Source organism: Rattus norvegicus, chromosome 12 (genome assembly GCF_036323735.1).
Source record: "Rattus norvegicus strain BN/NHsdMcwi chromosome 12, GRCr8, whole genome shotgun sequence".
Lineage (NCBI taxonomy): Eukaryota > Metazoa > Chordata > Mammalia > Rodentia > Muridae > Rattus > Rattus norvegicus.
Window position 1 is genome coordinate 14,823,979 of NC_086030.1, and position 26,283 is coordinate 14,850,261.

General features: G+C 50.9%; 1 protein-coding gene and 1 long non-coding RNA gene across 6 annotated transcripts in view; both read left to right on the plus strand.

The window, feature by feature from the left end:
* Nucleotides 1–16,295, plus strand: part of Smurf1 (SMAD specific E3 ubiquitin protein ligase 1) — a 91,557-nt gene extending 75,262 nt beyond the window's left edge. For 2 of the 5 annotated variants that reach the window (XM_006248882.3, XM_008769002.3), the window contains 10 exons: nt 107–253; nt 1,592–1,790; nt 3,474–3,577; nt 6,647–6,761; nt 8,116–8,294; nt 9,130–9,267; nt 10,240–10,360; nt 11,084–11,285; nt 12,044–12,128; nt 13,304–16,295. In XM_006248882.3, the coding sequence (XP_006248944.1) occupies nt 107–253; nt 1,592–1,790; nt 3,474–3,577; nt 6,647–6,761; nt 8,116–8,294; nt 9,130–9,267; nt 10,240–10,360; nt 11,084–11,285; nt 12,044–12,128; nt 13,304–13,403 (1,390 nt within the window). In that variant the 3' untranslated portion in view covers nt 13,404–16,295. The remainder of the gene's footprint in view (nt 1–106; nt 254–1,591; nt 1,791–3,473; nt 3,578–6,646; nt 6,762–8,115; nt 8,295–9,129; nt 9,268–10,239; nt 10,361–11,083; nt 11,286–12,043; nt 12,129–13,303) is intronic. The other 3 variants (XM_017598462.3, NM_001109598.1, XM_039089789.2) reach the window with 2 other exon arrangements.
* A 6,879-nt stretch (nt 16,296–23,174) lies between these two features.
* Nucleotides 23,175–26,283, plus strand: part of LOC134481264 (uncharacterized) — a 63,922-nt gene continuing 60,813 nt past the window's right edge. Inside the window, exon 1 of the long non-coding RNA XR_010056710.1 lies at nt 23,175–24,345. This is a non-coding gene — a long non-coding RNA (uncharacterized LOC134481264). The remainder of the gene's footprint in view (nt 24,346–26,283) is intronic.

The following is a 26,283-nucleotide window of genomic DNA, read 5'->3' on the forward strand; positions in this document are numbered from 1 at the left end:
GACTCGGGGCGCCTGCTAGGAACCCTCTGTGGCAGCTGGCACTGAGGTTGGTCTTGCTCCTTGGTTCTCAGTGGGATAAAGCTCTCTGTACGTTCCGTTTTGCTAGAGACCTTAACAGTGTGAACTGCGATGAACTTGGGCCACTGCCTCCAGGCTGGGAAGTCAGAAGCACAGTGTCGGGAAGAATCTATTTTGTAGATCACAATAATAGGACAACCCAGTTTACAGACCCACGGCTTCACCACATCATGAAGTAAGACCTAACATCCTTGCTGGCCTCTTTATAATTGGATGCTTCCTCACACCAATATTGGTGCGTGCACATGTGCGTGCGTGTGTGCGTGCGTGCGGGGGGGGGGGGTGCAAGCACTCAACAATGATGTGGATGTGTGCAGAGGCCATATGTCATTGTCCAGATCTGCCACCATCATTCTCTACCCTAAGTCTTGAGCAGCATGGCCTGGAACTCACTTGACTTCTCTGACTGGCTCTGTCCCCAGCACTAGCTGGGTCTCACTTTGGAGCTGGGGATCTGAATGTGGGTCCATATGCTCTCACAGCAAGCACTTGACTCCCTGAGCCATCCCTCAGCCCCACACCAATGCTATTCTTAGTGTACTATTCTGGTATTTGCTCAATGGTGGGCACAAGAAATAAGGTAGATCTGTGGTGGACGGGGCATCCTTTAAACCTGGAGATTAGTGTGGACGTACATTGCTAAGGCTGTACAGTGCTGGTCCTTTTCGTTCAGGCAGCCTAAGTGAAGGGCTAAGAAGACAGCAGGAAGGGGTTCTCCAGCAAAATCTGCACAGCACATTCTGTGCACAGCACGCCTGCTGCTGCTGCTGCTTGCTGGGGTTTTTCTGTGCAGAGCATTTCTCCTTGGAAGTGGGTGATCTTCTGTGCCACCCATAGCCCACAGACAGCATCCCACATAGCTATGTGGTTTGCATAAGTGGCAAGACTTGAATGAAGCAAATGCCAAACTGTCCCTAGTGGCCCACATCCTGTCACTGGTCTCTGTTCCTAGTGAGCAGGGCTTGGAATCTTGATCAAAAGGAGGAGTGGGTCCCACTGGATGTCACAGGGAGTCTGCTCTTCATAGCTCCTTCCAATCGTGTATCTGTTGGTACTGATGACATGTGTGATGTCTGATGATGACTGATGACACCGTATGACACGGTGACAATTTTTGTTGTAATTTTCAGTAATATAGCAAGATTGTATTAGGGTTCTGTAGAGGAACAAAAGTCATAGAGTGTGTATGAATGTATACACACATACATATTAGAATGACTTACAGGCTGTGGTCCAGCTAGTCCAGCAATGGCTGGCTAGTCTGTCTTCAGTGTATACTCAGTATCCTCTTGAATCCTGAGGAAGTAGCTCTAATCCCAGTGAAGGACTTTCGTTCATTCCAGTAGTGGTCAGGTTGACTACAGGAAGGCCTGTCACACAGATAAATGACCTCTTCTTCATCCAACCCCAGACCTATGTCAGGCTGTCATTCATCCGAGCGTCCCTGTCATTAGGAGAGCTTGCCGCCTGCAGCTCTGGCCTGCCCAGTGACAGCCGCTTCTCCTCTTTGCAGTCACCAGTGCCAACTCAAGGAGCCCAGCCAGCCGCTGCAGTTGCCCAGTGAGGGCTCCGTGGAGGACGAGGAGCTTCCTGCCCAGAGATATGAGAGAGATTTAGTCCAGAAGCTTAAAGTTCTCAGACATGAGCTCTCTCTTCAGCAGCCCCAAGCTGGTCATTGTCGCATAGAAGTTTCCAGAGAAGAAATATTTGAGGTAAAGAATTGTGTTTTGCTAAACCTTATAGCCACCTGGGAGCGTTGTGCACGCAGGGAGGTTTGTGTTAAATGAGCGTGTTTGCCGTCTTGGTGGACTCTGACGTCTGCTTGGCATTTGAAGGATCCGTTTTGCCGCTGTTTCTGTTGTTTAGTTTTTATTATAGCTGGATGTGGTAACAAATGCCTTTCATCCCAGTACTTGGGAGGCAGGGGCAGGTGGATCTCTGAGTTTGAGGCCGTCCTGGTCTATATAGTGAGTTCTAGGACAGCCAGGGCTACACAGTGAGACCCTGCCCCCCAAAATCCTTTTTTTTTTTTTTTATTGTGGACATTTATTATACAAATAGTATTACCCAAGGACATTTCATTGTGCTGACCGTGCCTCTCTCCCAGCCCTCACCCAATGCTTTCTCTCCCTGCAGTCCTCAAGTTTTCCTCAACTTCCAGATATACGTGTGATTTTATATATCTATAGATCTTAGGGATTTTGATTATGAGAAACAGACAGCATTCGTCTTCTAAGACAGGCTTAGCTCCCTCACTGTGATTATCTCCAGTTGCTTCACTTTTCCTTCAAAAGGTAGAGCTGCTCCAGTGTCTGCGCACATCACGGTCGTTACCCCACTCCACTGTGTTAGACACCGAGGGTGGTCCCAGAACCCAGCTACTGAATGAGCCTGGGTGACTTTTCATAGCGTCCACCAGGTGCCCTGAAGTGTGCACATAGCGTGTGATGGGTGTACATGGAGTGTGTTGAGAAATCTCCAGACTGACTTCCGTGTGGCTGGACCACTCTGCACTCCCTCAGGCTGTGGAAAGCTTCCCTTTGTCCACTCTCCACAGTACTCACCGTTTTCTTAGCAGGGATGACGTGCGCTCCTCTTTGCAGCGTACGTGTGAGTCTTCGGTGATTAGTATAGCTAGCAAAGATTCTTCTCCCCTGACAATCAATTTTACTGTGTAGTGAGATGCAGGGTTTGTTGGGACCTAGGCTCAAGCTGAGCGGAATTGTGTTTCTGTCTCTGACAACAGTTTTCAGTGCCTAGTGGTTTTCTGTGCAGAAGTTGGTGACTCAGGACTGAGACCACAGCTGGCCCTGAACTGTGTAGATCTTTCCTCAGACTGCGGGTCCTCCTCACACTCATTCACTTCATTTCTCCCAGAGTTTCTGCTGGGGCACTTCCTTCTCAGAGACAATGCATGGCTATTTGGACCTGGTCTTGTCTTTGGGAAGAGGAAGGAAAGTGAGTCCCCCAGTGAGGGGCTGGGGTGTGGCTCAGTGGTAGAGCCCCTGCCTAGAATCCCCCTGAGAGGGACTGGGGTGTGGCTCAGTGGTAGAGCCCCTGCCTAGAATCCCCCAGTGAGGGGCTAGGGGTGTGACTCAGTGGTAGAGCCCCTGCCTAGAATCCCCCAGTGAGGGGCTGGGGTGTGGCTCAGTGGTAGAGCCCCTGCCTAGAATCCCCCAGTGAGGGGCTGGGGGCGTGGCTCAGTGGTAGAGCCCCTGCCTAGAATCCCCCAGTGAGGGGCTGGGGGTGTGACTCAGTGGTAGAGCCCCTGCCTAGAATCTCCCAGTGAGGGGCTGGGCGTGGCTTACTTGCAGCACTTGACTAGTAAGTTGCAATATCTGGGTTCCATCCTCTGCATTTTCAAACATCGTTTTCTTTGTGGTTTTGATACATAGGAGTCATATCGCCAGATCATGAAGATGCGACCAAAAGACCTGAAGAAGCGCCTGATGGTGAAGTTCCGAGGGGAGGAAGGCTTGGACTATGGTGGGGTGGCTCGGTGAGTTGCTAACTGAGTGGCAGGCTGCTGTAGCCGCACATCAGGGGAGCTATTTGCTGCCACTTCCCAAGTGTCACAGTGGAGCGTGACTTTGCTCTGCCAGCATCTCCACCAGGCAACGAGGCTTCTCCTGCTGACGCCCCAGTAAGAAAGTGTAGGATGCCACTTCTTTACTTGCCAGGTTTAAACTTTCACACTCCTTTTCTCCCTCATGTGTCTGAACAGAAAACTCCCAGGGCAGCTCCTGAACTTAACCAGGCAGCAGTGTGGGGTAGCTGTGCAGGTGCTGTGGTATCCAGGGGACCTTACAAGGTGCTGCCATTCTGGTTGGAACCGGTCAAGTCAATCTAAGAACAGCGAGAAGAAGCCTCTTTCCTGCCCAATTCTTATCACTTTAGAGACGAGGCTTCTTCACAGTTGGCGTTTGTTCTAAGAGGCTTCTGGTATCACCCAGGCGCCCAAGTTCAGGCTGCTACCTCCTGACTTAGGGACCTGGTCACAGACAGGGTCTCTGAGCAGGAGGAGGGGAGAACTAATCCTCTGCTCTTATATTGGGCTCTCTTCAGTTCTCATGTCTGCCACTCAAGCTCCTCTGGAACTCTTTAAAAATTTACTTCTCTTTATATGTGGGTGTTTTGACTGATGTGTGTCTATGCACTGTGGCATGCAGTGCCCACAGGGGCCAGAAGAAGGCATTGGATTCCCCTGAGACTGCAGTCACGGGTGGTTGCGAGCTGCAAGGGGGCGCAGGAATCAAACCCAGGTAGCCTGCAAGAGTAACAAGTGCTCTCACCACTGAGCCATCTCTCCAGCCCCTCTACTTGTGAATTACAGAGTAACATTTAATGCTTTAGAATTTAATCTGTCTCTGTGTTCTATTTTTTCCTATTTCCTGCCTATTCTTCTTTCTCATTTCCCTGTGCCAGAATTCATTACATAGCATAGACTGGTCTGGAATGAGTAATCCTCCTGCCTCAGCCTCTTGAGTACTGGAATTAAAGGTATGAACCACCATGCCTCACTTTGTCTTTCTTGCCCCCATGAACTTGAAGATGCCTCAGGATGGCCTTTTGCAGCAGTCCTTAGAGACCTGGTCTGTATGGTGGTCCAGCCTGGGGTCAGCGTCAGCTTCCTCTCCTTTGGGAGCAGACCCTAAACACTGTCATCCCAGCCTCCTCTTTCCTGGTTTCTCCCTTGTAGGACAGCTGTTTGGTATAAGTTTTCTTCTTTCTGTGCCCCTGACAGCAGCTATCCGTGATGAGGAACTTGGTTTAGTTCATGGCCAGATTCCCAGTTCTAGAATGGCTCTGATGCCAAGCTCTCTCTCACCTTTGGATATAGCTCTGTGCACAGGAGTCTCTGAGCCTATAGCCCTCCTCCTGTCTGAGTCTTCTCCCTTATTCCCATCTCCTTCCTTCTCCGCTTCTCGCACGGTTTCCTCACCTCGTCTCCCAGTGCTTACAGCAGGATAGTAGTCTAAGTTACTGTGTAACATACTAATTTATTGAATTCCATTGTGATCCAAGTATAAAATGAAGACTTAGATACATCTAAAGCATAATTAAGTCTTCTCACTGTAGAGCCTCCCACCTGTGTGTTGTGTAGGGACTGCATTTACTCAGTAGTCACCAGATCTGGGGACCCACAGTGACCTCCGTGTGGGTGCAGGTGCATGTGTGCGCTCCCAGCCCCCATTCTCTTACACTCTTACCTGACAAAGGAAGCGAGCAGAGAATCACACAGGCAGCAGGGAGCACACTTCTGTTAGACCCACCAAGGAGGTCCCTGGTCCTTAAAGGGTGCTCGACAGAAGTACAGATGGGGAGCCTCGAGCCGGTTTGGTCTGACATATCTGTATCTTTTGTGTGTTTCCATCCCTTTCCTGTACAGATGGTTTTGGTCTGTGCTGCCCTCCTCAAACCTGCCTCCTTTCTGTTTGAAGAGTCGGGATCCACACTGAAATCTAAGCTGTGCTCTGGAGCTCAGTCTTTTGAAGGCGCTGTGGCCCAGTGTCTTCAAGACTGAGCCCACCCCGCAGCAGGGCCCCCAACCCCAGTTTGGTTTCCAGTGGAAGTGGTTATTGTGTTTGGCTGATTTTAGGTTTGTTTTTTCTTTTTTAAGATAAAGTGATTTAAACATTAAAGGAATTTAGAAACTTAGTTACCCAGTGCATACCTGCCAGACTTCTAAAACCTCTGTGATGTTTTTGCATTCATCTAAGTTTTCTTTATATTGCACAGTGTGAGTGGCCTGAGGCATTGGCTCTGTCTGGAAAGTGCTTGCTCTGAAAGCATGAGGACCCAAGTTCAAGCCTTAGAGCTGGGAGGTGAGGCAGGAGGATCCTTGGGGCTCGCTGGCCAGCCCGCCTCCAAAAATCAGCAGAGCGATTGAGGAAGACAGTGAGGCAACCTCTGCTCTTCATGCGCGCACACACACACACACACACACACACACACATACACACACAGTCACATACACAGTCTCACACAGTCACACAGAAAATGTAGAAAAGGAAAGTGTTCTGTGCTTAGGGTCTAAAGTCAGAATTCAACAGGAAATTAGAAGGGCATAGTTGTTCATAAATTCTCTATGTCTCCCTAGAGCTTGAAATGTTCACCTACCAAACTCTTATTATAGAATGCTTAGAAACTCCCAACTGGCAGTGGTGGCTCACACTTTTAATCCCAGCTCTTGGGGGACAGAGGGAGGCAGACCTCTGAGTTCAAGACCAGCCTGGTCTACAGAGGGAATTCCAATACACACTCAGGACTACACAGAGAATGCCTATTTTGAAAAATCAATCAATCAATTAATCAATCAATAAGCAAGCTGGAACTGGAATGGTGGTTGGCAGTTGAGAGCACTTCCTGCTCTTTCAAAGGACCTGACCTTGATTCCCCAGCATCCACAAGGCACTTCACAACCTCTTATAACTTCCGCTCCAGGCATCTGATGCCCTCTTCTGGCCTGCTTGGGTACTGCATGCACATGGCATTCATTCACACACATCTTTAAAGCAGTCAGAAAATGATGCCGTTAGCACATGTGAGCGTGTTATTATTGTTCCAGGGAGTGGCTGTATTTGTTGTGCCATGAAATGTTGAATCCGTATTATGGACTCTTCCAGTATTCCACGGACAATATTTACACACTGCAAATCAACCCAGATTCTTCTATCAACCCTGTGAGTATTACCATGAGGAGTTGAGAAATCCAGCTGTAGTTCTAAGGCAAACCTGGGTCCCCTAGTTATGGGTGACTTAGAGAAAATGCTGGGGAGAGCTCAGGGCAAAGGCGGGGAGTACTGACTGACTGGACCAGACTCTAGTCAGGTTTAGATCTGGAACCTGCAGGGGAGGACTGTGGGTCTGAGCTGCTCTGTGCCTGAGTCCTTTACCCTTTGAGGGGACTCTGGTATAGTGGGAGATGGTGGTCTTTTGGATGTCATCTTAAGAGCTAGGTTACCAAGTCAATTCGCTGATCAAAATTGGAAAAGTTTCATAATTAGCTCTCTTGGGCCACAGCTGTGAGCATTCCACATGCGGTAGGCACAGGGACACATCTAAGGGACCTCCTACACCCTGGAGGTCACAAGGCCACAGAGTTGAAATGAGGGACTATCTCTACTAGAGAATTAAAATACAAATGAACTGTGGTTGGGAAAGTGGTTCAGCCACACAAGCGTAAAGACTGACGTGAGACTGCGAATTCACTGCAGAATCCACATAGAAAGCCATATGTGACTGGGCACGGGGTTACATATTTTAATTCCAGCTCTCAGGAAGCAGAAGCAGGCCTAAGAGCTAACTCTGAGTTGGAGGCCAGCTGTAGTGAGATCAAGAATAGTTGGGGCTATGTAGAAAGACCCTGTTTTCAAACACCAAACAAACAACAAAAACACAGACGCCAGACATGGTTGTACATGCGCTGGGGAAGTGGACCTGGGTGACTCCTGGAGCGCACTGGCTGGCCAGCCTAATCTGTGAGATCCAGGTTCAGTGAAAGATCCTGGCAGCACTGGGCAGCAACTGGGGGATGAAGGTGATCTTCACATTCACCACACATGCACATCCACACAGTGAATAAACCTTTACCCAGCCTGGAAACTAAATCCTGACACGTTTTCAGAAACACACGAGCTATGAGTGCTTAAACTCCAGAGCCCCTCCAGCTGAGGAGGAAGAAGCACAGCCTTCCTAACTGTCGAGGGCTCCGCATGTTTACTTTGTACCAGGCCCCTGCACGCTAACTAAGTTCTCAGTGTTAGGCCAGGGCGTGTGTGCTGGTGCAGTTGTCATCCCAGTACTCTGAAGGCTGAGGCAGAAGGATTGTGAAGTACCAGTCCCACTTGTGTTAGGAGTGAGTGAAGCTGGAACTCAGTGGCAGCCTTCCTGTCTGGCCGTGGGTAGGTGAGGGATGGGCAGCTGAGTATATGTCCTGTTGGGTGTAGAGTCACAGGAAGCCTGTGGGAAGTGGGTATCCTCGCCTACTCGTCATCTTCCTAATGTCCGCCTGCCGTTCTCTGGCGCCCCCTATAGGACCATCTGTCTTACTTCCACTTTGTGGGTCGCATCATGGGTCTGGCTGTGTTCCATGGACACTACATAAACGGGGGCTTCACAGTTCCTTTCTACAAGCAGCTCCTGGGAAAACCCATCCAGCTGTCGGATCTGGAGTCAGTGGACCCAGAACTTCACAAGAGCTTGGTGTGGATTCTGTAAGTGTCACCATCCTTTCCCACAGCTCAGGATGCTGTTGGGTGTGCATTCTTTTGGGGGAACAGGTGTGAAACTAAAGAGAGTAACAGAATTAACTATAACAACATCCAACATTGGGTTGCAATTACAAATTAACAAAACATGTCATCATTTAATTGATTGTATTCTTTTCATAAGCTGGTTTGGCTTGTTATTAGGTTTGATTACAAATGCCAGTAACTTGCCTGGTTTCGTGGGGGTGGGGTGGATGGAGATCATGCACCCCTAAAATTTCTCAGGTGACCTGTAGAAGTTAAGAGAAAGTTTCAAGACAAAAATTCATGTTTAGTTACCTCGTTGTAGAGTTAACCAAATGCTTGCCAGGGCAGCAGGAACGGGGTAAAGTATGGCTCTGATGTGTTCCTGTAGAAGACCCAGCCCCTGACTAGTTGGGGAGGCTGCTATATGGAGTCTGGCTGGGGTGGGGTGTTCCTCCTTGGCCTCGCCTGCTCCATGGTACAGGGCTGTAGGAAGTGGAGGCTTCCCTGTGGGGAAACAGTTATCAAGAAGTAGGGCAGATAGAGAGTCAGCCTGACATTTCCAGTGCCTTCAGAGGGGAGAAGCCTTATTGTCCTGGCTGTGTCCTTTTGACTGAGCTCCCTCTTCACAGGCCTCAGCTCCTAGAGCAATTAGGTTCCCGTCCCGTGGTGTCCGTCATAGGATAGCTGAGTGATGCCCCCCCCCCCCAGAGTGGTAACCATAAAGTGAGGGGCAGAACTTAGACTGTGCCTGTCAGCGGTCCAGCCGCCAGGGCTCCCTGGCATAGGCCTAACCAGCCTTCCCCTGTGCCTGCAGAGAGAATGACATCACGCCAGTGCTGGATCACACCTTCTGCGTGGAGCACAATGCTTTTGGGCGGATCCTTCAGCATGAACTGAAACCCAATGGCAGAAATGTGCCTGTCACTGAGGAGAACAAGAAGGAGTATGTGCGGTAAGATGCAGGGCTGGCTTCAGCGGTGCTGTGGAGCGAGCAGAAGGCGCTGTCGGGGGCCCCTGATGTAGAGACTCCATGTGACAGCTGGGCTCTGAATGCAGAGGTGGCTGACAGCCTGTCCAGGGAGCCCACTACAGCATCCCAATGCCAACCTGAGGGACAGTCGTGTGTGTGGGAACTGTGGCTGGGTCACATGGCCACACGTGCCCTAGACCCGTTGAAACCTTGGCAGCTCCAGGAGGTCTCATTAAGGCCTCCAGCTTTGTAGTGGAAATCCAGAATGGCAGAACTGGTTTGCTTTTGGCTTTCTATAAAGGCTGAGTAGCATGGTGCGTGGTGCACACTGTGAGCCCAGCACTTGGGAGGCCAACCCAGGAGGAGTTCCAGGCCATTCGGGGTTACATAGTGAGCTAATTCCAGCCTGGGCTTCCCAGACCCTTCCTCTGGATGGGGGAGAGGAGAAAAAAAGAGACGGATAAAGCCAAGTGGGATGGTACAGGCCTCTGTGACAACAAGTTCAAGACCAGCCTGGGATGCATGGAACCTTATCTCCAAACAAGACTAGAAAGGGCTGGAGTGATGGCTTGGTGGCTGAGAGCTCTCGCTGCTCCCCCAGAGGACCAGCGCCCACACAGTGGCTCCAACTGTCTAACTCTAGTCTGAACAAATGCAATAGCCTCCTATGGCCTCCACAGGCACCAGGACACACATGATGCGGACATGCAGGGAAAGCATGCATAGACGTAAAATAATAGGAATTAAATTACAGTAATAACGATTAAGACGAAGACCAGGCCTGCAAAGTACAAACTACTAGGGAGAGTGGGTGCGGGCTCGTGTCCCGCCAGCAGGTCCTACACTAACTTCATATGTGCTGTCACAGCACTGACACTGGCACAGCCACTGTGGGGACACAGTGCTTTCAAGGGCCCTTCCCAATTACCTGCAACACATGGCTTTACCTTTCAGGTTGTATGTGAACTGGAGGTTTATGAGAGGAATCGAAGCCCAGTTCCTAGCGCTTCAGAAAGGGTTTAACGAACTCATTCCCCAACACTTACTGAAGCCCTTTGACCAGAAGGAACTAGAGGTAAGTGCCAGGCATCCTAGGGACCTCGGACAGTGAGGCTATTGGTGACCCTCTGTGCAGTGAGCTTGGTGGGAAGGGAGACTGAAGCCACCTGGATAGCCTTGTCACATTCTGAGAAGAGTCTGTCTCCTTGCCAGCAATTACTGACAAAATGTACAGGCATAGTCCGAGGTGTCTGTGCCTTGGGTGTGTGGGTTCTCTAGCCCTTTCCTCAGACCAGGCCTCCCTCAGCCAGTTTTCTCCCCTCGACACTGGCTATTCATAGACTAAGAACATACCGTCATGGCCTGAGACAGTGACTCATTCATCCCTTGCCAGCTCTGCCTGGTGCCAAGTGGCCTAAGCCTTCCAGATTGTTCTCATAGCCATCTGCCCACTGTGAGACTGAGGGCTTTGGAGTAGAGCCTCTCTGTGTGAGGCAGTGAGTCTTGAGCAAGCTTTTAAACAAGTGGACAGCGTGCTCTGTGTCCCCTCGTTCCACATGGTCTGTTGAGTTCTGTTAGCTGTTCCCGGTCGCCCTTCCCTAGTGCACAGCAAACTCACACTCCAGCTTTGGGGTGTCAGCCTACTGGTAGCTGTGGGACAGATTACAGCCCAGAGGTGGCTGCTTGGTCTTGGGAGTTGTTCTGTCAGTGCTTCTTGAGTGTCAGGAGTCTTGGAGGAGGGGTGAGGGCTGTGTCTGGGGCGTTTTAGAGTAACCCCTAGCCTGGTACCCTTCCCCAGCTGATAATAGGCGGCCTGGATAAGATAGACCTGAATGACTGGAAGTCCAACACTCGGCTGAAGCACTGTGTGGCAGACAGCAACATCGTCAGGTGGTTCTGGCAGGCGGTGGAGACCTTCGATGAGGAGAGGAGAGCCAGGCTCCTGCAGTTTGTGACAGGATCCACACGAGTTCCTCTCCAAGGCTTCAAGGCTCTGCAAGGTGACTGACGTGGAGTCAGGGCCACTCCTGAGGTGTTGAACAGCAAGTGGGCCCCCCATTAGAGAATGATGGTGGCCAGTGTCCTCACGACAGATGCTTAGCAGTGGGGTGCCTGGCAGGGCTGGGGTCACACTGGAGCCCCGTGAGCCTATGGATCCCGTGTTCTCTTTTAAGATCCAGGAGCAGCAGGGGCTACTGGTAGCTTCTGGTATACACAGCCCAAGGTGGGTGTCCCCAGCCTATAGGGAGGTAGAGTCAGGTGGAAGATGCTGGAGCTTAAATACTCCAGAACTTCAACTGCACTTGGCCTCAAAAGACTGAGTCCACCTTTAATAGTGACACAGGCCTGAAGAGACTGCAGGAGCGGCGGGTTCCTCGCCCAGCGCCCTGAGCTCTCAGGACAGGCTGCTAGTGATGTGCTAAACCTGGGCTTGCTGCTTCTCCCAACACTGGGGCGGGGGAGAGGGTGGGGGGAGCAAGGCGTGCGGCCCCTCATACATCATGGCCAAGGAGGCAGCCATACTGCCCCTCCGGTAGCCCTCCTCCTGCCCCCGCACTGCCACCCTTTGCCCTGTGGACAGGATTATGTCATGCACCTATCAGCATAAAAGTGTGGGACAAAGTAGTCTCTGCCTCAGCTGCCCCACAAAGAGGTTCCCGGGCAGGCCATATGTGGGGGCTCTAAGAATGCCTCCTGCCCAGGGCCTCCGCCCAAGGTTTGCCCCTGAGGCGCAGTGACTGGAATGTTGTCTTGTAAGGCTCTACAGGCGCGGCAGGGCCCCGGCTCTTCACCATCCACCTGATTGACGCCAACACCGACAACCTGCCCAAGGCCCACACCTGGTAAGCTCTGCCTCGGGCTGCGGGGGTGCGGGGGCAGCGGGGACGCGCGGCCTTCGAGCTGTCCTCCTCGTAACCTCAGATCGCACCCGGGGCTAAACAGGACTTGAGTCAGCAGGGCCCCCGGGCTCACTGATCTGGGAACCCAGTTTTGTTGTGATGTACAGCAGTTAAAGCTGTGGTGCCACACTTGGAGCTGTACCCTGAAGGCTCCTGGGTGTCCCTTGGTTGTGTGTCATGCATGCGTGCACTGCCAGCGGAAGAGGGCGCTGTTGTCTGTCCGATGAGAAGCTCCACATTTCCTGTCTCAGGGCTGTTACCTCCCCTCCCGGGTCCTAGTTCCCAAGGTGGTTGGGGCGCTACACGGTAGGACAGAGGCCTAAATGCTGGCTGTGACTTAATGAAGATGAGTGGTTTAAATATATCCCAACCGTTGTTCACCCCAGGACCGTATATAAGACCTCAAGGCTGCCTCAGCATGGTATGGCGCGCGTTCCTACAGAATAGGTGTGTGGGATGGAAGCCCGGCACTCGGCCCTTCACAAGGCTCCGTCCTTCAGTAACTTAGCATCTCTGATCTAGGAGGGAGGGGGGGGGGGAGAGAATGAAGAAAACAAACAACGCAGCCTTCACTCAGTCTCTAATACCAGTCCTGACCACTTTGTGCCACTGCCTTTCTGCTTATTGGCTTTTAAATTACAGCAAGACAATGGATGTGGTGTGTGTTTTTGCACACATACTTGAAAGGAGTTTCCCCTGGACATCTTGAGTGGGAAGGTTGGGACACACCCATCTTTCTAGGATTTGGCATTCTCTCACCTTCCAGACTGAGCGTGCTGTAGTGGGGATTGACTGACCCTCAGCGGGAGACCTGACGGTCACCAGTGCAGATGACAGGCAGGCCAGGGTTCTTTCCAGTGTGGAGAAATCACACCCAGACACAGAACAGCGAGCAGAAAATGGGCAGGCTTACACGTTGATCGTGTAGCTCTTGACACTTTGCTGTGGGCTGACCAGAAGAAACAGACACAGCCAACAGGAGCCTGGGTTGAAAGCTGAAGTGGGCATGCATCTTCCCAGGGGAGGTAGACAGCACATCCCACTCATGACTCACCGTCAGAGAGTCTGAAGGCCCAGAGGCTCCCAGCAGTAACTCTGGCCCCTTTGCTCCTTTTCAGCTTTAATCGGATTGACATCCCACCCTATGAGTCCTATGAGAAGCTCTATGAGAAGCTGCTGACAGCGGTAGAGGAGACCTGTGGCTTTGCCGTGGAGTGAAGAGCAGCCCGTGGCCACAGAGTCTTGCTCACAACCACCAGACCCAAAGCATATGGCGTCTGCGCGCCTCCCGCATGGCGGGCGGAGGCCTGAGATTCCAGAAACCGAGGGAAAAGGCTCGTCTCCCTCCTCCTTTGGAGAAGGCAGGCCAGGGGACTTTCATAGGTGGCTCCCACCCATTTATTCCTCCTTTATTATAGTTCGCCCACTCCTCCATCACCCATCCAATAAAACGCAGCCAGGTTTCGCCCTCAGCCTCCTTGGCATGGTGGTAAGGCTGTGGTGTCTCCGGGAGCATCAACCATGGTCAGGGCCAAGCTGGGCCCCGAGGGTTTGCGTGGCCTCTGTACCAGCTCCCCCTCTAACTGTAGCCGCAAAGCCCCCTTTCAAGTTCAGCAGCTGCCAATAGCTTACTGATCTCAAATTCCAGAGGCCTCACAGGCTTGCAGCCTGTCCAGATAGCCGGTGGATCTCCAAGCAGGAGGTAAAGGCAGTGAATGCTTGCTGGAACTCCACTATGGTAGGAGACTCGAGGCGATGTGTTTTCCCCTTTGAGAGGTAAAGGAATTGCAACAGCCTTCACTGGAAGCCTGGGTACTTTTCACAGTGTCCTGGCTAAAAATAAGGTTTTGCAGGGGAAAAAAATCTTTAAAAGTACAATTTGCTGTGTTCCCTACCCAGTTTGAAATTATCACGTCATGGAGCTAAGCAAAGAATAACCAAAACCAGCCTCTGACCCCTGGGTCCAGCTCAGTTTCTGTGCCTGGGGATCCAGAGGCTCCTAGCTGTCTTGAAATGGACTCACATATGGGGATTGCTAAGAGCTAAACTAACAGAACAATTTTGTCACCGCAGCCATTGGGTGGAACAGCAGGAGAGGCCGCTGACCTGGGGTCCCCTGATGTAGCTCCCCAGGGTTGGTGCTGTGCACAGAGCAGGGTGTGGTGGGGCGCGTGGCAACAGGGTGGGGGCTTTACCTCCCTACGTGGCCCTCTTCCCCATGGCAGCGGTGATGCTAACAGTTCTACTCAGTTTGCTTGCTCAGTCTCCGAGCAAGGCCAAAGCCAGCCTAACACGTCTAACAGCACTTCCGGTCGCACACGGCTTCACAGACGTTGACTCTTACAGCCGAGCAGCTGGACTGAGACAGCTGAGCTCTGGTGGAAGGCAGGGCAGCAGCCAGGTTTCCATTTGTAGTTTTGTTGTTTTTGTTTGTGGTGGGGGTGAGAACAGGGTAATTCATTAGCAAGACATTTCATTGGTACCAGGGCTCAGGTTCAGCCACGAGTTCAAGTTGTATGGCAGATGATCAGGAAGGTCCTGTTGGGACACTGGCTTTTGTGGTTTTTCTGTTGCTTCCCCTCAGGCTGAGGGTAGGGAAGTGTCTGCTGCTTCTGTCCAGTGTGGTCTGAAGCAGTGCTGAGGTGATAGGGGGAGTGGATTCATAGGGCACATACACCCCCTAACCGAAGAGATTTGTCCAGCTTGGCCACTGGCACTACAGAGCATGAGTCAGCTGCACTCTGGGTTGCCAGGGTGAGGATGCTAGGTAGACCTCACTGCACAAGGACCGAACCCACCCCACCTCCCAGGCCAGACTGGGGCCTTATTAGTCTCTCAATTCTGCCTTGCCCCAGTAGGGCTTCTGTAATTCATCTACCTTCAAGCTTCTGAGGGTGTTCTAAAACCCAGCTCCCTCATGACTCGTGGATTCAAAAGGCGCAAGGAAGCCTGTGTCCTAAGTCTCAGCCAGTCCATAGGAAGCAACCAGACCCCACACAGTGACACACTTTCTGGAGACCAGAAACCTTGCCTGTTGCCCTGGCACCGTCCAGACTGCAGTGATGAAGGACACCAGGGTTCTGTGCTTCGGGGATGTGTGCAGGAGTGTCAGGTCATACTGTTTGTGCCTCGGGAGTGATGGGGGACAAGCCTTAGGAGTCCCGTGTCAGATGCCCTCAGAGGAAGATCCAGAGGCTGGGCCTTTAGGGGCCGACTGGCTGGCACACATGCCACCTACTAAGGCTTCTAACAGTCACTGTGCCTGCATTGCTCGTGGGTTCCCCTCATTGCCGGTTCTGAGTGTCACAACCTCCCCCAGGTCTGTTCATGCATAGCACTGTCGTCTGTTGGTAGCGCTGCACTTCCTTGTCTGTCTACCATGGTTAGGCCCTTCTGACGCTCCTCAAAGACACTGCGTGGCCGGCCCACGGCACAGCTCCTGGTTGCCCTGCTTGGGTCTGGGTGAAGCCCTTTCATGTCAGACCTCGGTCGTCCTAGTGGCCACCATCACCCAGATGCTTCAGGAGTCCTGCTCTCCAGGCTCCCCTCACCAGCGGCCGGCAGCCACACTCAGGGACGCAGCAAACACCACTCTGCTCGGCAGTGCTTCAGAGAGGACACCAGGCTGCCGCAATGGTGTGGCAGCAGGTCGCCGTCTCCTGCTGTCTGTGAGGAGACTCTGCCACAAGATGAGACGCTAACCCCTGGCCTGGCTTGGCCACAAGGTCAGGTTCAGGTCGGGCGAACGCTGGACCGATCTGCAGAGAACACGCCTCATCCTACCGCAGCCTGGGGGCCACGTGGCAGCCTTCTGAAACAGTGTGGATTTTTAAACTGTGTTTATAATGTATTCTTATTTATTTTGTAAGGTCCTGTTTGAAGTGCTGCTGCTACCCCTAGTTGCTCCCCCAGTTTTTATTGCCCATTAACCTGTGACAGTTGTACACTAATGTTCTATGTCAGAATGGAAAGTATTTAAAGAAATGCTAGTTCTATTTAATGCAGTCGTGGAACCAGCTGGAAACACAAAACGTTGACTGTACAGCAGGCTGGACCCGGGAGGTCAGGTTCATTTTGTTACATATGCAATAAACTCACAACTTTACTTTTTCCTTTTTTTCTTTTCTTTTTCTTTCTTTTTTTTTCTTTTCGTGTCTGTTACTTTCATGTGGAAACAAGATTCTGGTGTATCTATTTTTACAAGCAATAAAGTTCAGCCACCAAGGAAATGAAGAAAAGCTAGAACTTTGGAAAAAAACAAATGAAAAGAGCAGTGCCAAGCAGACACAGTAAGTATAGTCAGCCTGTCCCCACGCCTCGGACTCTCGGTGGCAGCACTGAGCCTTCTCTGGGGCTCACACACCAGCCGCTGAGTCCTTTCATGCGTCCCTCTGCCTCTGGTTACTTTGGTAATGAGGCTGCCCACAGCACAAGTGCCCACACCTGCTGGAATCTGACACAGTACAGCTGTGGGCTCAGCGTGTTAACTGTGTGGACCTTTCCTACCACCCAGGCTTCTCATAACACTTAACAGTACATTGTGGGAAACTTGTCCCAAGTCAGAAGTCCCCCTTGCTCACGTATGATCTGATGCCACACTCCTCACGGGGTCCTCACTCAGGAAATGCTGTGTGGGTCCTAGCTGGCTCAGAACCCTAAGCTCCTCTCCAGAAGGCTGGGTCTTGGTCTCTTCAATCTCTGTGAGAACGGACTGGCTTGAGCCCAGCAGACCTCCCTCACTGTGGTCCCATCTGAGAAATTCAAGGTCAGGTCCCAACAGAGTCTGTATCTGGTGGCAGCCCCGCCACCCCCCATCACAGCTGCAGGGCCTCCTGGGGTCCTCACAGCAGCAGTGGGAGGAGCCCTGAGGTCTTTGTTGAAGGATCTGTCTCACACTCAGTCACCTCCTGGGACCACTGCTGGGAGCTTTGGTACAGAAATTGAGTGGGGAGGGACACAGAAACCACAGCCTCGGGCTCTTGCTACCTCAGCCTCCCAGAGACTGAAGCAGGCTTGTCATCTCTACACACCTGTCCTCCCTACCTGCACTGCCAGGGAGTCTGAGGGCGCTGTCCCCAGCCAGAGCAAACGGTCTGGTCACTGTGCCTGAGAAACCAGGTGACTACGGTTGATTCTCATCCCTAAACTTAGGGCAAACCTGGCTGCAGGCCTCACACCCAGGCTTTCTTGCTGCCCCAGGGCCTAATGCAGGGACAGGTGGGTGTCTTGAGGAAGGACGTCTTCCACTCAGAATAGTTCATCACATGCAGAATTTTACTGGGCCGGCTCCCAGCCACCATGGGTCCCATAGCTGCCTTCCTCAGCCCTCCTGGAGTGGCTCTAGACTCCTGTAGTCCCACTTGGTGTCAGCAGGAAAGCCTACGATGTAGCCTGCGGTGCCACAATGGCCTCTAACAGGCTCCCTTCCCACTCTACCACTATTCTACTCACTGGGCTCTTCTGCTGCTACAGGAAGGCACAGGTTGGGGGACCTGACCCCACTCTGCCACCTCCACCCACAGCGGCTGTCCTGGCTCAGTAGTGTTGATGTCCTTGCCTGCCTGGCCAGCTTGCTGCTGTGCATCACTCTGGTCAGGGGACCAAGTGTCAGGTGGTGACAGCACTGGGGGGCTCCAGCAGGCCCAGGCCCAGTTCCTTCAGACTGCTGTGGAAGGGTCCGCTGTGGAGAGAAAAAAATGACACGAATTAGCTCTTACAGAAACAGTGGCACGTGGGTCATCCTAGCCTGAGGGAAGTGGAGGGTCAGGAATTCAAGATTATCCTTAGCTTCCTATGGAATTTTGGACTAGCCTGGGTTACATGACACTATCTCAAAAGAAAAGAAAACCAAGTGTTGGGTCAATGAGATGGCAATGGGTAAAAAGTTCTTTGCAGCACAGCCTGATGACCTGAGTTCAATCCCCAGATCCCCCAGAAGAAATGAGAAAACAGATTCCTGAAAACTGTCCTCTGACCTCTGTACCTGTGCACATGCACACACTATAGTAGTAATTTTTAGAAATGGCCCTGAGGCATTTACTACAGTGTCTAGTAAATATGCAGTAAGTGTGGGCCTCTTAAGAAATCCGATAGTAGGAGGCTGTTAAAACTCCGGCTCTGAGGGGCTGGGGATTTAGCTCAGTGGTAGAGCGCTTACCTAGGGAGCACAAGGCCCTGGGTTCGGTCCCCAGCTCCGAAAAAAAAAGAACCAAAAAAAAAAAAAAAACAAAAAAAACTCCGGCTCTGAACAGGGAGGGAGACAGGCTGAGTAGGAAAAGCACATGAGCACATCTGAGGACCAAGTCCCAGGAGTCCTCAGTGAAGGAGAGAGAGGGAGGACTCACACACAGTTCTCTGGCCTCTGCCCATGAACACAACACCAGGTAGTGCACACCTTTAATCTCAGGAGGCAGAGGCCAGCCTGGACTGTATACATGAGTACTAGGCTACCTACCCTGAGCTATATGAGCTATGTGAGTGTCTCACAGACACTCACTCAAAACAAAAAGACAAAGCTCCCTTGGGCTATACAGCAAAACCCTGTCTGAAAAGTCCAATAAGAAGGGATGGTGGGTGAGAGGGCAGACACGAGCTGCCCTGGGCGATGCCTTCAGACACATCCGGGGCCACCCAGGAGCTCAGTCCCTTTGGAAGGTCTAACGACTTGAGATGACATCCCAAAGGCTCTGGTCTCAAGGAAGCAGCTACTTTCAGAAGCAGAGGGAGGAGACAAGCCTGGAGCGTACTGCGCAGGCTCCAGCAGCCAACCATGTGGAGTCCTGTGTCAGCGGTGTCAGCGGCCCTGTCATGAGAGCTGAGCCACACTGGGATCAGCTGAAGCAAGGCTTTGGGCGGACAAGGGGGAGAAGACATGGCTGGCTATGGGAACTTGCCCAGGATGCAGCAGCTAGGTGAGGAAAGAGAGAAGCCTCAGGTCAGGGGAAGGGAGCTCTGGAGAGATCTGTATGGTTGAGCTAAACACTTAGGCTGAAACCAGTCTGCGCATGGTGCCTCTGGTCTATGATTCCAGCACTTGAGGTTTGCACTCAGTCCTCAGACTCAAGTAGAGGGAGGAGACAAGCCTGGAGCGTACTGCGCAGGCTCCAGCAGCCAACCATGTGGAGTTGAACCTGGGCTGAACAGGAAGGCCAGGCCATCCTGGGCTATGCATAGACCCCATGTCAGCAAAGTAAAGAGGAAAGAAGGGTGGAGTGGTCAGTATCCTTCAATTGTGTTTTTAAAACTTCCCAAACAGTCTGGAGAGACAGCTCAGGGTTCGAGTTCAGTTTTCAGCACAAAACGAGCTGGGTGCTAGAATCACCTCTAAGTCCATCTCCAGGGCATCTGTGGGTACTCGCACACATGTGGCAGGCAGGCATGGTGGACACACACACACACACACACACACACACACACACGCCAAGTTGGTAATGTACTTGCTGCACAAGCATCGAGACCCGAATCTGATCCCTAGAACCCATGTGACAAGCCAGGCGCAGGGCTGTGGATCTGCAATGATGTGGGGGAGGAGTTCCCTGAGACTCGCCGGTCAGATTTGGCCAAAGACCCTGGCACAAGGATGTGGTAGGCAGTTGAAGAGGACCCCTACCCCTGACGTCGGTCTTTGGCCTCCACACGCACAAGCATGCACATATACACACACGAGAAAGGGGTTTCTGCTTCAACTGGGAGCCAATGTCCCGTGAGAAAAGTAGGTCATCTGGAGAGAGGCCAAAGGTCATCCGGGCACATGAACCAGATAAACAGCTTCACAGCCATTCTCAAGGGCAGCTCGTGTCCCCAAGACACATGTATACACAGTTGAGGACAAAGTGCATGGACTGCAGCTAAAACTCCAAGGACATTCAACACATGTTCTTGACATTACAGAGGCCTGCGGGGAGCCTCCTGACACACCATGTTGTAGAGGCCTCAGGGCCGGCCTCACAGTCCCAGCCCTGCCTCATATTCTATAACCTGAGGCTACTGCTCCTGGAGGACCCTCCTCCAAGGCTCTTTGCTGGTCCAGAACACCCTGTACTGGCCACGGAAATGTCTGTACCCAGGATTTGAGTTCTACCTGCTGTCTACATATCTGCTTTGTAAGGTCCAGAATCCCAGACAGGCTCTGTTCCCTCTGCACTAGAGGAACTGTGCCTACTGTTCCTACCATGTTGTCCAGACAGTGCCCTGGTCCAAGTTCAGACCTTGCTAACCGAACATCGGAACAGAGCGAGCCTCCCACGGTAGCTTATTACCACGCCACTCTCTTGACAGGCAGCGTTAATACTCAGCTGGAGGCTGGAGAGAGGGCTCAGCGGTCACGAACACTCGCTGCTCTTGCAGAGGACCTGTGTCCAATTTCTGGCACTCACAGGAAGCGGCTCAAAACTGCTTAGATTTTGGTTCCAGGGCCCCCTGCTGGCCTAAGCAGGTACTGAATGTGCATGGCATAAACATCCATCCATCCATCCATCCATCCATCATCCATTGATCCATCCATCCATCCATCCACACACACACACACACACACACACACACACACACACACACACACACACACAATACATACACTTATATAAGCAAAATAGTCCATATTTTGATTTTTGTGGGGGATAGTTCTTAGCCAGCTGAGACTGGCCTCAAATTTGCCGTTTGGTCAGGGCTGGCCTTAAACTTCCGGTCCTCCTGCCTCTCTCTGCCTGCGTACTGGGATGACAAGCATATGCCACCACGTTTATTTTTGCGGGGTTGGAGGAGCAGGAGATGGGACCCCGGGCTTCATGCATATTAGGCAAGATTTCCACTCCATCTTCAGCCCTAGTAACTGTTATCTTTGAACACACATTTATTTCCTCCATGGGAATGACTGTTTTGCTTGCGAGTATGTTTGTGCGCTGAGAAGCTATCGGATCCCCTGGAACTAGACTTACAAACAGTCATGAGTCATGATGTGGGTGCTGGGAACCAAACCCAGGTTCCCTGCCACACTGCAAGCCCTAAGCCTCCGAGCCTTTTCTCCACCCACTTAGAACGTCCTTTAAAACCATCATTGCGTACGTATGTGGAGTAGCGGGCATACCGCAGCATGCACGTCACGTGGAGGTCAGAGGGTAATATTTTGCAGTCAGTTCTCTCCTTCCACTGGGATTCTGGGAATCAAACCAGGTTGGCCGTCTTGTGCAGCTCTAACCACTGACCCGCCCCATAAGCTCCCTAATCATTTCTTACACTGAACAGTTACATGGCTTTTGCCCTCCCTGGGTTTTACTGGTGTTAGCGACAGCATTGCAGCTCAGACCATATGGTAAGTTTTAAAAATGGGAACGGCTTTCCATTCTCTCCGACTCCCGGCAGTGGTGAGAACCATGCTCTTGGTTTGCTACTTAATGAGTTCTTTCTCTTGGCCCAGAAACAGCAATTTCCTGTTTCTCTTCTTAGTGGTTTTGATTGTTTTCCTCATTTAGTTTAATGTTGGCAGCTAAGTCCTTACCCAAAGGCTCAAATGGAAACCCAGCAAGTTACAATTCTTTGGGGCTCACTTTACAAATACACTTTACTTAAAAGGGAATTTTATGAGGTGATTTTTCCTTTTCTCTTGCCTAGAAGGATGGGAGGTCATGGCTGCTGGTCCCTGGTGCCTCAGCTTTCAGCAGGACTCTGTCAGGGTCTCTGCAGTTTATCAGTGTGAGCCCAGGGCTGGATTCAGTCTACTTTTATGGCAAATAAACTTACGTAAGTAAAATGCAGTTTGTCATGTAAAAATTTACACTTTGGGGCTGGAGAGATGGCTCAGGGTTTAAGAACAGTTGCTGCTCTTGCAAAAGAGCAGGGTTCGGTTCCCTCATGGTGGTTCACAACCCATTTAACTCCAGTTCCAGGGGAGCCAACTACCCCTTCTGACCTCTGTAGGCATCAGACACATATATGGTGAACATACATGCATGCACACTGTCTCCACCTCCCAGCACCACGGGTTACGAGTACCTGACAGGTGGGTCATCACCCCAAGCCTTTCCACAGGGTCTGAGCTTCTCTCTTCAGTCAGTAATCCCTCCTCACCCCCACTCAGTGTCCACAGTTCTCGTCCATGGTTGTTATCAAACCATGCTAACTTGTTTACCACAGCTGAGCTGTGCTCTGTGGACTGGCCGGAATCAAGATAGACGTGTGACGAGCTTCCTTTCCTTCCCTTCTTTCACATCGGGGAAACTGGGACTGGCCAGGGAGGACAGCTGAGGAGATGGCTTAGTCAGTAAAGTAGCTGCTTCCTGAGTGCCCTGAGGACCTAAGTTCAATCCCTATGGCCTACATAGAAATGCAGACCATGTACGGCATACGTCTGATCTCAACACCGAGGAGACTGGGGCAGGCAGATCTCTGGGATGCACCGGCCAGGCAGCCTGGCCTACTTGTTGAGTCCCAAGGCAATGAGGATGCCTGTGTTAAAGGTGGGTGGCGTTCCTGAAGATTACACCTGAGGGGGATACCCAATACTGCCTTCTGGCCGACATGTGCCCATGAACCCACAAGTACATTCCTGCTCCCCAAACACACATATATAAAATAAATGTGTGGAGAATGACAGATGGTGGACGGCAACATTTTAGACTCAAATGGCCCAGGCAGGAACACGATGACCAACGCCTCCCCTATGTGTAACAACAACAGACACACAACCGAGGGGAGTCTAAGCACACAGTAGCAGGGCTGACCGGATGGCTCAGCAGGTAAAGGCACCTGCCGCTAAGACTCATGGGTAGAGATAGATCTTGGGACCCACTTGGCAGAGATAATGTTGACTCCCACAAGTTACCGTCTAATCACACAGGCCACAGCAAGAGCATTCCTCCCGCCCCCAATAAATGTACAAGGAAAAGGAAAACAGTGAGGAACCATCTCATTGTACACAGTCCTCCCTGGCCAGTCCCAGTTTCCCCGATGTGAAAGAAGGGAAGGAAAGGAAGCTCGTCACACGTCTATCTTGATTCCGGCCAGTCCACAGAGCACAGCTCAGCTGTGGTAAACAAGTTAGCATGGTTTGATAACAACCATGGGCGAGAACTGTGGACACTGAGTGGGGGTGAGGAGGGATTACTGACTGAAGAGAGAAGCTCAGACCCTGTGGAAAGGCTTGGGGTGATGACCCACCTGTCAGGTACTTGTAACCCGTGGTGCTGGGAGGTGGAGACAGAAGGACCATTGGATCTTGCTGGCTTTCAGCTTAGTTCCAAGTCGCAGGAGACCTTGTCTCAAGGCAGTAAAAGAATGACAGAGCAGGACATCAGACGCCCCTCCTCGGCTTCTGCATACAAGAGCATAGGCAAGTAAATAAAACGGTGTATATCAAAAAGTACATGCCGGCCAGGGAAGACACGTGAATGCAGACAAAGGGAGGAGCGGCTGCTTTTCTAGGTCCCGTTTTCCAGCAGAGAATCAAGAGACATACAAAGAAACAGGAGAACAAGGCCATCCCTAGAACGAAGACGTGACGTTATCCTTCAGTAACGACTACTTCCGATAAGTTCTCGTATGGGATTAAGCTTAGCAGAGATTCGAATCAGACTGTTTTAATTTTAGGGCCTTCAGAGACAACAAGACTATAGAAATGTTCACAAAACTTGTATCAATAGACATGGGAAGGGATTAAAAATGTGTTACTCTAAAATACAATCACCGAACTGTTGCGGTAAATATTTAAAAACATGGTAACCTTTTATCCTGTGCTAGCACTCGTAGGGCCACGTGGCACTGCAGGGGATCTTTAGCTCAGCAGCCCCATGCTGTCTCCAAGTACTCTCTGACCCAGGTGGTCCAAGAGCCGTTCCAGCGTGGCACCTTGCCACTGGTCTACTGAGTTAGTTCCGGCACCCATGGGGCTGCTTGGAATTAACCATAATTCATCTCAGATTATTATCTCTCCCAGTGGCTCTCTGCTAGCCACCAACTCTCTGGTTCCAGCTACCTGGTAAAATCAAGACTGCAATGAACTGCAGCCCAACAATCCGACTTATATGTTAAATTCTCAATCCACAATACATCCACACAATAAACTCTCAACCAATTGCTAAGGATATAAACCGCCCACCTAGATAAGATAAATTTGCCTACAGAAATCCATCCCTTAAGAAATATACCTTGGGGGCTGGCTCTTCCAGAGGTCATTCAATTCCCAGCAACCACATGGTGGCTCACAACCATCTGTAATGGGATCCGATGCCCTCTTCTGGTGTGTCTGAAGACAGCTACAGTGTACTTATATATAATAAATAAAATAAATCTTTAAAAAAAAAAGAAAGAGGGTTGGGGATTTAGCTCAGTGGTAGAGCGCTTGCCTAGCAAGCGCAAGGCCCTGGGTTCGGTCCCCAGCTCCGAAAAAAAGAAAAAAGAAAAAAAAAAAAAAGAAAGAAAGAAATATACCTTGGCAATTCAAGACCACCCGGATCTGGGTCATCCTTCTCTGTCTCCATCTTGATTCTCCCTCTCCTTCCCCTTCTCTCCTGCCTTATGAAAGTTTTGTCCCCTGCCTTATTTTTTACTGTCCAGTCATGGCCTTGACCTAACTTGTACCAGCCTTCACCTGCATAAAGACATCAACCTATACTGAACCAACCCCACAAGGAAGGCAGCAATGAAAGAGACGTGGAGAACCAGTGAGACAACAAAATGACAAACCACAAGCGTGAGACTTTCTGCCCATAATTACTGTAAATGTAAATGGGTTAATCCCCTCAGTCAAAAGACACAGACTAATGGCGTGCATTAGAAACAAACCCAGAAGTTTGTTCTTCTGTCTACAAAAGAATCACATTAGACCTTAGGACAGGCAGAGCAAAAACAAAAGGACTCTATTTACATGGTTAACAAGTGTGAGTGGGCCGGGTGGGCTGTGCCAAGAATAACAAGAACCAAAGGACCCTATGTAACAACAGGTTAACCAAGAGATACTATTACACACTGGCAACAAATGCCGTCAGCTCTTAACCTGTAGAAGCAAACCTGTGGGACAGGAGAGAGAAATGGTTTGCCCCACAGCTGGAAACTTCACACCTGTTTTCAGCAGACCCAGCAAGGAGAAAGGTGAGACCAAAGAAGACCGGCACACTGCACAGGTCAATCAGGCCTAACACAGAGCAGCACAGTGTATGTATGTATATGTGTTATGTCTATTTTGAAGCACTGGAAACTGAACTCAGGGTTTCATACATGCCAAGTGAGAGCTCTACCACCCAGGCACAACCGTAGCCCACGGTACACTTTTTTCCAAGGGTACTTGAAATACCACTTGGGGTCAACTGGATGTTAGGCCACAAAGAAAGTCTAAATTCTTATGAGGCTAAAGGTATGGGCTGGTGAGGTGAGTCTGAACTTCCCACTAAATCAGACAGCTTGAGTGTCACTTCCACATGGCGGAAGGAAAGAATCACTTCCTGAAAGTTGTCCTCTTGGCCTCCAGACGTGTGGCACGGCCCCACATGCTGAAGTTCTAGCAAGTCTCCCAGTCAGAAATAGAAAAGCCCTAGAAAGTATAGCAGAGAAACTGAAAGACACAAGAGCATTAAAATTACACACTGCGGGGCTTGGGGACTTAGCTCAGTGGTAGAGCGCTTGCCTAGGAAGCGCAAGGCCCTGGGTTCGGTCCCCAGCTCCGAAAAAAAGAACCAAAAAAAAAAAAAAAAAAAATTACACACTGCATGACTAGTGGTTCAAATGTGAGAAAATAGAGCATTTGAGTAGGAAACTCAATAGATCTAGTTTACACACACACACACACACACACACACACACACGCGCACGCACGCGCACCCCCCCCCCCAATCACAGGACCCTTTTAAACAGAATAGTCATCAGCAAATAGTGTTGGGAAATTAACACACACCTGCAAAAGATTTAAGCTGCACACGTACCTCACACCAGACTCGTGTGTTAACTCGCTATGGCCCCAAGATATAAAACATGTCAAAATTAAATACTTACTCTCAGAATGTGAAGGCTGAGGCAGGAGGATTGCTTCAAGTTTAAAGGTCAGCCTGGGTGGCCACACAGTAAGTTCCAGGCTAGCCCAAGTTAGAGAAAAACCCGGTCTTAACAAACTAAT